At 42.0% G+C, this 11,472-nt stretch overlaps 1 protein-coding gene across 2 annotated transcripts in view; it reads right to left on the reverse strand.

Annotated features, from left to right (window-relative positions):
- The window catches only part of RIN3 (Ras and Rab interactor 3), a 101,014-nt gene extending 89,985 nt beyond the window's left edge, over positions 1–11,029 (reverse strand). For both annotated transcript variants that reach the window (XM_074998754.1, XM_074998755.1), the window contains exon 1: positions 10,815–11,029. In XM_074998754.1, the coding sequence (XP_074854855.1) occupies positions 10,815–10,861 (47 nt within the window). In that variant the 5' untranslated portion in view covers positions 10,862–11,029. The remainder of the gene's footprint in view (positions 1–10,814) is intronic.
- Between the last annotated feature and the right edge of the window lie 443 nt (positions 11,030–11,472).

The raw sequence follows: 11,472 nt of genomic DNA on the forward strand, positions 1-11,472 counted from the left end.
TCACTGCTTACCTCATTTTATAGATCATTGATGAACAAGTTGAACAGGATCGGTCCCAGGACTGAGCCCTGGGGAACACCACTAGTTACAAATAATGTCCCAAACATAACACCACTCCCAACCAATAACCAATAACAACAGGACAGTCAATATGGAGGACAGAGCTCCTGGGAGAACAGTTAAATGTATTCATCTGCTGTGATGGTCCTTCACATCCCTGTGAGTGCACTGGAGGAAGATTGTCTCAATGCAATTCCTTCTGCCCTGACCAAGAGAGTCTGTACTAAAGGCTGACTACATCCAGGTTCAAGAGACTTGGTGCTTTCATCCTATTTGTCCATACACGGAATTTTATTTTGATGATTCCTTTCCTCCATGCTTTGCTGTCTCTTAGCCGCACTTTGGCATATTACAGTTTGTAAGGGGGTGTTCTCGTGAGATGCGTCTTAGTTCCCCATACAAGAAACAGGTCAACACATTTTGGTCTGGGTCTCTTCTCTCATCTGAGGACAGATTTGCCTGTTGGAGGGGTCTGGCATATAACTCTGTATTACCTCCTCTTGGTAGTGAGACTGGGGTCCAAACTTCTGCTTAGGTTTCATCTGGGCCCTTCCCAGTCTGTTGCTGTGACTTGTTTTAACTCCTGGGATAAGCAGAAAGTGGTGTCCCCAAACAAAGGCTTCAAGTCCGGCCAGGGCAGCTTCTTAACTCCAGGTGCTCCCTTTTCCACGGTGTTTTTCCCAGACACAAATACGTTCTGTGTTCAAAGAGGCCAAAAGCCCAGGAAAGGCACAATAACATACATCTTAACAAGCTACATGCCCTAGTATTGTCTGCAATAGAAAGGCTATTTAGGAAAATGTGACTAGTGCAACCAGCTATGCAGGGCTCACATCTGCTAATCTCTTCCTGCTCAAGTAATCATTTTCACTCCCAGAAAGATCTGACTTGTGCTATTTTTGGTATTGACCAAAGCAGAGCGAGTCACTTTCAGAGTGAACCTTTGCCATGTGTAATCTTTAAGGAAATGCTGACTCCTTCCAACCCCCGCCCCACTATGGAGTTCATACTGATTTAAAGAGAAAGCGTCTGGGGAGAGCTGGAATAGTTTAGGTAGCTCAAAAAGGTAGAAGAGGGACAGAAAAAATGTGCTAGTGGCTACAGCAGTCACCACATCTGGTAAAGCTAAAAGTTTAGCTACGTTTCCAGTGCTTAAACTGTGCCGTCTGCTTGACCACAGCTGCTTGCATTGCTGTTTTGTCACAAAAATATAAAACCCACATTTTTACTTCACAGTGGAAAATACCAGATTAAAGGGGGTTCTCTTTGTCAAGTGAGCACAGCACATACCGGGCCTGATTCTAACCTCACCTTTAGCCATGTACCTTGAACCAGTGGGAGGCTCCACTTCAGTGAGGCAATTGCAAATAGACAGGTGTGCAACTGTTCTGCTGAATCAGGGCTGGGTGAGGGAAGCCTCTGGCCCATTGGTTGCAAGTGTTCTCAGTTTTTCTATATAGAATCTGTGCTGCCATGCATTAAGATGTGAGGGGAGAAAGGAAGGAAATTAGGCTCTCTGCAGAAACTAGAGGCTAGCAGGAAATACTTTGCTTAGCAACTCAGGGTATGGCGACCCTGCACAAAAAATACCTGTGGCTGGGAGGATATACAACTGCAGTGTGTATATATGGACTCATGCTGGAGCCTGGGCTCGGGAATTCTCCCACCTTGTCCCAGCCCCAGACTCCAGCCTGAGCCAGAATGTCTACATTGCAATTTCATAGCCCCACAGCCTAAGCCCCGTGAGCCAGTCAGCCAATATGGGCTGGCCACAGATGTTCTTGCACACTCAGCACTCCATGCTACAGTGTCTCTGCCTCTCGCCAGTAGATTTCCCATCCATCTTTGCATGGCCTGTGTGTCCCTGAGTGCTATGAGGTGGATAACAGTGCAAATGTTGAGCTTAAACTAGCTACTCTCCTCACTGCGGTTTCAACCCTGAAATCTGCACCTTGGCAGAACTGTTAGAGGAAGATACACTCTACAGAGAACGTGTGTAGGGTCTGGAGAGAGCTTGGTGGACAAAGTCTTTTCTTCTTCTGAAAAATAAATACCAGATGGTTTTGCCCCTATATCTTTCATCAAACTGTTTTCTCCTCAGACTTGTACAGCATGTCATCTAACACTTGGTTGTTGCTCTCCGCCCAAGAGGTAACTGCATGGAAAGAGTGCTGTGTTCATACATTCATGGAGTGCTTTCAGATCCTGTGAGATGGAAAGTACTCTACACATGAAGATCTTTCTTACAGAATTAGGGTCTTCATCAAATTTTGCCTACAGCCACCTGTTTTTTTAAAAGGCTATGAACTCAAAGATCTCTTACTGTTTTTTGCCTTTATTTTAGAGTTGATCATTAGTTCTCTAGCTTATAACCACAGTTTCCTAATACTTCATGAAAAGTTAGGTAGTGAAAGCAGCTTCCTGTTCATAGTCACAGCGTAGTATTGCTTTTACTGAAATTTCAGCTCTGAACTGAGAGGACTTAAAGAAGTACAGGAAACCTTCAATTTAACAGACTAATAGAGGGAAAGGGGTTTCCATTAATGCCACAAGTGTGCTAAATCCAAATCTGCAGGACTGGAGGCACCTTGCAAGGTGGGAGGAGCACGTGACAGCTCCACTGGCAGGGGCCCAGTGGTCCCAGCCGTGGTGACAGCTCCTCCAGCCCTGGAAGCAGGTCCGGCAGTGCTGGTGAGTCCCCAGCATTTATTCAGAGATGGGGGTGGGGCTGGCAGACAGTGTCCATTATTTCTGAAGTCTGTTAAATTGGGGTCCATTAAATTGAAGGTTTACTGTACTTTATTCTACTATCGCACACCCCCTCACTCGCTTTCTGTTCTTTTATCATCCCTGCAGGTGCTTAAAGCTCTGGGACACTGAAGACTTTCTGATCCTCATTAGTCTGGAGCTGGACTCCTGAAACAAACCTGCAGAACGCACACAAATTTGAGAATGACCACACCTAAGGTCCAGCTAACCCAGTATCCTGTCTTTTGATACTGGTTGGTGCCAGACGCACCAAAGGCAATGAACAGAACAAGTAACTATTGAGTGATCCATACCCCGTCATGCAGTCCTAGCTTCTGGCAGAGTGCACTGAAGTCAGTGGGAGTCATTGGCTGCCACTCTTGCTGAAGAGGGTCAAAAAACAGCACAGAAGCATCCAGACCCTGTTCACGCAGGTGATGGAAAACCAGGAGAGACAAGGGGAGGGTTAGGTGTACTACAGGTCTACTTGGTGAAGTTGGCAGAGGAACAAGAATATTTATTAAGGATCCTACAGAACATGAACAACGGTCTTAGGAGCCAGGAGCAGAAAGATAATTCTGGGGCCAGGAGTTCAGCCAAGTTAATGTTCCATCTTAGAAGAGAGTACCCCTACCAGCACAGAAATAAGAAATCTTACCTTAAAGGAAGGAATGCAGGAAAATCCAAGACATCCCAGCCTGCTGAGTTAGCAGGAGTGTGTGTGTAGAGGTTGTGAAGATTAAAGTGGGAGAAGAAACTGAAAGATGGAGTCCCGTACTGATAAACTTAGAGAGTACAGAGATAAAAATGGAAGGTAACCAGAAGATGGTGGTATCCCAGACCTTGAGAGAAAGAGTGTTGGGAAAGTCTGTGGAGAAAGGCCAAAAGCTACAAGGGAAGCCAGTACGTGCAGAGCACACCTTGAAGGTGGCACAACAAGACTTCAGGATACCATGGAGAAGCACGAACTGCTTCTCATGATGGGTGACCTGGAGGAAAAGCAATATGACCTGCAGGCCTAGCTCTGGCAACTCTAGGAGAGAAGGCTCCCTTATCCCAAATGGTACAGGCTTGAGGGAGAAGGTATGTCACGGAGTGTTCCCCCCGCCACAAGGCCCAATTGGGTGTCAGACTGATCAAGAGCTATTTCCCAGACACTGCCACAAGGAGGCTGCATAGCAGTGGGGCCTGAACACCCAACACTCCTACAGAAGTGAATTAGTGGGATGTTCTAAAACAGAGACAGACTTGCAGTGTTAAGAGCATCCCAACATGCATCCTGCTGATTAATTAGTATACCTGACACCTAAGAATCTAAGGGCAGGAACTGCTGCAGAAAGGACACTCTGCATACTGCAGTGACCCTTCTAAACAACGCTGCTTAGCACTTTCCATCTTCAGAGCTCTCTATGAACCTGAACAACCCTCACAACATTCTTTGGAGGTAGGTAGTCCATTGGACAAGCGAGGTACAGAGAGCTAAAACCAAATGGCATCCCAAGAAGGGAAACTGATTTTTGATGTATTTACTGTTGCTGAAAACGCTACACAAACAGGGGCATACGCCTCCCTACTTGGAGGTAATATCTGTGTGATAAATTGTGGAATCATGATAAACTACTTATAACATGCATCTTTGAAGACCTTGATAACTTTCTGCCCACTGATGTATCTGCACCAGAAATCAGTTAACATTCCAAATCCCAGAGCAGGTTCAAAGAGCTGTCTTTTCTTTTTAAATAGCTTGCCACAGAAATAGTTCCTTTTCTCTCACATATGCAGATTTCCTCCTCTTTCCACTTTCAAAATTGCATTGGTGCAAAGTAGGGCTGTCAAATGATTTTAAAAAACTGCAATTAATGGTGGGATGAAAAACAGTCATGATTAATTGCAGTTTTAATTACACTGTTAAACAAAAGCAGAATACCAAATTTAAACTTATTATCTATTTTGGATGTTTTTTCTACAGCTTTAAAATATGTTGATTTCAACTACAACACAGAATACCAAGTGTACAGCGCTCACTTATTTTTGATTGCAAATATTTGCACTGTAAAAGAAAAAAGAATGTTTTTCAATTCATCTGTTATAAGTACAGTAGTGCAATCTCTATATCACAAAAGTGCAATCTGCAAACATGTAATTTGTTTTACATAATTGCCCTCAAAAACAAAATAATGTAAAACTTTAGAGGCTTCAACTCCACTCAGTCCCACTTCTTGTTCAGCCAAATGCTAAGATAAGCAAGTTTGTTTACCTTTAAGGGAGATAATTCTGCCCACTTCTTATTTACAGGGTCACCTGAAAGTGGGAACAGATGGCTTCTGCTTGATAATGATCCAAAGCAGTGTATGCATCTTCTTTTCATCATCTGAGTTAGATGTCACCAACAGAAGGCTAATGTTATTTTGTTGGTGGTCTGGGTTCTGGAATTTCTGCATTGGAGTGCTGCTCCTTTAATACTTCTGTTCTGACAGTCTGTTTCACACCTTGTCCCTCTCAGACTTTGGAAGAGGCTTCAGGTTTATAAAACTGGGGTCAAATTTTGTAGTTAACTGTAGGCATCTCATATTAGTAACTTCTTAGTGTTTTGCCAAATCTGCAGTGAAGGCATTCTTAAATCAAAGAACATATGCTGGGTCATCACCCGAAATTGCCGTAGCATGAAATACATAGCAGAATGCAGGTAAAACCATGTAGCAGAAGATATATCATCCTTCTTCAAGACGTTCAGTCACAAATTTAATTAATGCACTTTTAAAATGAGCCTCGTCAGCATGGAAACCTTTTCCTCTGGAATGGTGTCTGAAGCATGAAAGGTCATGCGCATGTTTAGCATATCTGGCATATAAATACCTTGCAACACTGGCTATTGCAGTGCCATGAAAACACCTGTTAAGACTGCAATTGTGACTGTTTCTTTAATCTAGCTAATTTGTTTTGCTCTAATCTTCTGTGTTAACTGTGATTAATTACCAGCGCTTGTCCAAAGCTGGAACTATATTTAGTTTTAGTTTCATGTTCAGGGTTAAGGTCCAATAACTCACCATTCTTTAGAAATCTAAAGGGGAAATTTTATGCCATTGGAAAGTGGACATTTCTCACTTTCCAATGGGAAATCTTCAGATATTAAGCCCTTAAAAGGAGACATCTTGATGTATATAGTTCAGTTAATTTTTAAGAGTTCTTTATGGCTCCCTCAATGACTTTATGATTGGATTCAGGGAAACTAAGCCACCTGGCTTTACTAGTTTAGGGATACAAAAACATTTCCTTATAATAGACAAAGCTATATAAAATAGATTCTCTGTAAAATACATGACATTTAGTAATGCAAAACGTACAATGGCATGATGAATAACATACCCAGATGAGTTACGCAACCATCACAGACTCATGCTGATAAAAGCTTTATGTCACACTATACAGCTAAAAATTCCACATACATGTAATACCAGTATATGTGTACAGTGAGAGATATACACCTGTCTCGTGGAAGTGGAGGAGACCGTCAGAGGTCTTCAAGTCCAATTCCTTGAACTCACAAGAGGAACTATCACCATCCCTCGATGGCCCCCTCAAGGACTGAGCTCACAAGCCTGGGTTTAGCAGGCCAATGCACAAACCACTGAGTTATCCCCCCTAACAAATATACATAGCTTATTTCACCCAATGTTAACTGACTTCTAGATGGAACACAAAACCTGTTAGCACCCAGCAACTTAGGCCAGCAAAAGAAGAATGCTGTGTTCAGTTGGACAGTGATACACAGAAATTTAGATACACAGAAAGTGATTACTTGAATTGTGCAGGCAGCCCAGATTAATGCCCTCCAATGTTGTTAACAGAACTATTGGGCTCTCAGGAACCACACAGTGGCCCTCAGCAGCTCAGTTCTGTTTGTCTACTCAAAGACAGACCTTTTAGCCTCACACTGTCCCCTTGCACCATGGTAAGACCTAGATTCAAAACAGTAACTCAGAGGCAGGACTGCCTCTAACATCACCTCCCAAAAGCTGAGGAGACTAGAGATAGCCCTGCTTAGCTAGTGACACCTGATAAAAATCACAAGTTGAAATGACACAGGTGCAGACATCTAAATTAACCCCAGGATGCATTTCCTGTCTAAATTCTCAGCCCATCCACAGCAGATTTATTATGATCAATGCTCTTCTTTCCATCTTTATGGACATCTTCTAAGTTTGGTCTTACCTACAAATATGTGGCACTTTCTTTGCTACAAGTCATTTATTTACATTCAAAAAAGAAAACATTAATCCAGGCACAGCTTGTCCCCTTTCTTCACTATGGCTTGTAACACTTTTACCACAAACATTTATCTGTGACCATCTGACCATTTCCTTCCTTCTCCATTCTGAGAAGATGCATTGCATGTGGTAGTTGGATACGTAAGTACTACCTTACAAAGTGGAACTCTGGGCCTGGTCCAAAGCTCATTGGCATGAACAGGAACCTTTTCATAGACCTCAGTGAGCTTTGGATCAAGGCCCTTGTGAATTGAGGGCTTTTGAGTTTTGTTTTGTTTTTTAAATACATATTGCTGGTGAGAGGTGTCAAACCAATGATCTTAGTGATAATATCCTTGTTTAATCACACAACACACAAACAGCACAGGCAGCGCCACTGCTGGCTTTTCCACACTTCCTTTGCAGCATGTCTCAACTTCACCTGATGAGATAATCCTTCTAAGAGTTATAGCTCAAACAGAAATTATGGTCTTGATGCAGAAATTACTGGGTGAGCTTCTTTGGCCTGTGTTATGCAGCAAGTCAGTTTAGATGATCATAAAGATCTCTTCTGACCTTAAAAATGTGTGAATTTCTGAAGGTAATTCAGTTTCCAGATCTTCCAGTTCTTGGCCACCTGGGTACAAAATTAGTGCCAGTTGTGATGGCATGTTTTGTGCCAGGGCCAATAGTCATTAAGACATGGACTGAGACCATCAATTCATTTTGCACAGAAAAATAAGTCCCAGCAGAACTCAGCTGGAAGCAGACTGGTGACCCATAAGTGGAAACCTCTGTAACTCATTCTGAGTCCCCATCCATCTATCTTCCTGAATGATTATTTAATATGCAAGTATTTCACATTATGTCTCTCACTGAGCTTTAGTCTGCTCTCTTCATTATCTCCTTCAGAAATTTGCCAGATGTTGGAGTCAAAGCATACAACTTTTTATGAAGCCATGATCTCTCGTTCTGGTCAGCTCACATTTCTCCAGATGTTTTGTGATCTCATCACTTGTTAATTTTCCTAGGATGTTGTCTGACCTAGAGTCAGACATGCTGGTGTATAACTTCTGCTTCCTCCTGTATCCCTTTCTTAAAGACTTTGATTAGGTTGGTTTCTATCCAGCTCCTAGTTACCCTTTCCCCACAACTCTCTAAGGATCTATTAATCCGTTCTCTGGACCAGTATCCCTTCAATCTCTCTTTCACATTTCTAAGGTATAACCTGGAAACATATCTATATTTACTGATCTAGATTACAAAAGGCTGATTCTGGTGCCATTGTTCTGGGCTAATACTTTGTAAACTGCAAGTGCACTTATGCGTGTTTGGTATTCGCACCTTGATTACTTTTTTGGTTCTCTGTGCCTTAAATATTCAGTCTGTTCTGGTCTGGCTATGGTCTGAAGAAGTGTGTCTGTCCCACGAAAGCTCACCTAATAAATTATTTGGTTAGTCTTTAAAGTGCTACTTGACTGCTTTTTTTGTTTTGGTGTTCACACATAGTGTAATTGTACACAGAAATTCTGCACATGCCTGACCTACTATGGATTTAACCAGCCACCTTCAGAGTCATGTATCGCACTGGTATATGATTAAGAATTAAGAAGATTGCATAAAGAAATGCATGTTCAAGTGAGCAAAGTTTTAAGAATCAGTTCACTATACATCATCAGAAACTCCCCCCTCTGCCCCATCATCTTAAAGTTGTTTGTCAGAAAGGTAAAATGCTGGTTTTTAATATTTTCCGTAAATATGTTGTGATCTCTCCCTTCTATTCCATGTGGTTGAAATAGGAAATGAGCTGGGTACCACACATATAAGTTCTTAATACTGTAGTGTGTCAGGCAGGAGGCCACAAACACTATATTATAAATATCACATTACAAGTCTTCAGCAATTGTGTGACAAATCAGAAGAGTTAGTGATACCTTGGATTTCCTAATATGGAAGTTATTGTCTGCAAGTAGGGATTTATTGATAAGAAGCAGAGACGGTAAGTAGGGGGGAAAAAAAGAAAAATCAAATGTGTTCCTAATAAGTCTAACCAATACTAGTCTATGAACAAGACAGGGAAACACATGCACTTTGCATCATCCCTTAATCTTTTCTCCCTCAGCTTTATTACGCTCCAAAATACTGTGCTATGATATATTTACTTCCACGTGAAACTCTAAACTGAAAGCAAATCTCTCTGCTATGCAAACATATGGATCCTGTCAGCTGAACTGAGAAAGAGATGAAGTACCCAATTCATCTCATTTCTCAAATCATTGGCACCTTAACTATCATGGATGCCAGAAATACAGATGAAGTTCCTACTTACTCCTTTGCAACAGCCTTACATTACCCTTTTGGGTCCTCACTGACCATCAGAATCACTGGTCTATTGGCTTGCATCTTTTTGCTGTGTAAACCTTGCACTTTATTCCTTAGTAGCAGCCTGGAAAGGAAGCAAACCTCAAAAGTATTTGTATTGAGTAAATGTTTTAATATTGCAAAGGCAAGACACAAAGATTAAAGAAAAATCATTCAACCAGCTCTTAGGATCAGACTGTGGATCCCTTGCTTGCTTTGTGATTGCTTCTCTACTAGTATAGGTGAGAGTAAAAGTGTTTCTCCAAGTGAACAGAGGCTGCAGAATCCAGCATTAAAGATACCTAAATTGCTTAAAATGACAGTGATATTTCAAAAGCAGAGCCCCCCGCCCCCACATCCTCTCTCCACATATACCCACATCATTATATCGCTTTGCCACATTCCATTGTTGGTGACATTAAAGGCAGTTCCCCAGGCTGCAGTGATTTTTTTCCCCTTTGCTCCTCTGCTCACACAGCTGTTTGAAAATTGCAGGTCCTCTGCTGTTTGAAATGCAAACCTATTTGTATGGCTTCATTATCTACAGCTGTCTATGCAGATTCTTCCATCACATCCATCTCCAAGATATCTGGAGCCTCTCCCAATGGGAAACACTGTATGAGTGGGCCAGATAGATAAGAGGCACTCACAATAGCTGGGATGTTATGTTTTTCCACTTGGGTAACCAAAGGGTTCAGCAGTTACATCATTTTCCCTTGATTGTATTGCACAGGAAACAGGAATGCTCAGCTTCAGTGTGGACCCTTCAATTTAGTTGAAACTTGGGTGTCTTCCAAACAGGCCTCAAAATTGGGATTCTTCCAAATCTGAAGAGCAGCTTTCTCCCTCACTTCCTCCTCTCAGGGTAAGGTGCAGACCAGGCTGACCCATACCCAGTAAAGCACATAAGCATTTTCCTATTGGAGTCAGAGGACTCAGGTGCTTAAAGTTAAGGGTGTACTAACACGCAAAGCTGGATCAGAGCCAGAGTGATCTGCATGTTGCAGAACTGGGTCCTTACTCATATTTCAGCATTTCAGTAAAATAAAACCAACCCTCCTGGAAAAGCTTTGTCAAGTTTCCAAAAGCACATAACTCCCTCGATACATACTTCTTAAGTGAGACGCTTGCTTCTGCGCAACTCTTTCTTCTCTCTGCAAATATCTGCCTTTTCTCTTCACATCATGGTGTTAAAGTTTGTTTTAAATAGGCATCAAGTAGCTAAAGGAAGTGCAATATAATTGCGTGACCCAAGTGTGATTATACAGCTGTATGATTGTACAGCTGATAACTCCACATACTGCCCCTGAATGGAGCAGGGAGCCTTTTGTTAAACAAGCAATGAGCGAAACAAAATTCCCATTAAAATCTTATTGTTGCTAAAGTTTCAAGACTTACCATGAGAGATTCCAGACTTCCCCAGCTTCTACCGATGTTTTCATCATTATAGCAAAGTTTGAGGCACTTTCTGTTTCAGAATGATTTTAGATCTCCTTTGGAAAGAAAGTAATCCTTTCCCACCCCTAGGCAAAGTTTCCACATCCTTATTGTTTATTCTGAGGAAGACGCTATTACAAAACGGGATGGGTGAGGTGATTTTAATATTAGCTTCTGCCTCCGTAGTACCAGGGGGACGGTGTACTAAGAAGTACTGAAATGAGAGAAAACCACCAAAAAGATCTGCCTTTAGCCTCTCTTCTTTCTACTTCCTGTATTTATATGAACAGGGGATTTCAGGAAGAGGCAGTCCTTGGTGGTCAAGGGGGTGTGTGTGCGGTTTATTTTTTTATTAAGCCATTTTTAGTAGTGAACTTGGCTCAGAATATGAGAATGAAGGGCCAGGGACTGTTAATTTCTCGCATGGGAGAAGTAAGTTTTGCAGATCTACAGGTATATCGGGGCAGCAGAGCAGAGTGAACTTTATAAAGGATTTTATATGGTAATGCAAGGGCAGTAAGTCTCCGTCTGCAAATTCCTGCAGCGGGTGTATTTGTATTGAGTGAGTAAGTGGAACCAGATGGAGTCTGGAAATCTTGTTATTTACGTAGGACCTAAG

The sequence above is a fragment of the Carettochelys insculpta genome, chromosome 6 (genome assembly GCF_033958435.1).
Source record: "Carettochelys insculpta isolate YL-2023 chromosome 6, ASM3395843v1, whole genome shotgun sequence".
NCBI lineage: Eukaryota > Metazoa > Chordata > Testudines > Carettochelyidae > Carettochelys > Carettochelys insculpta.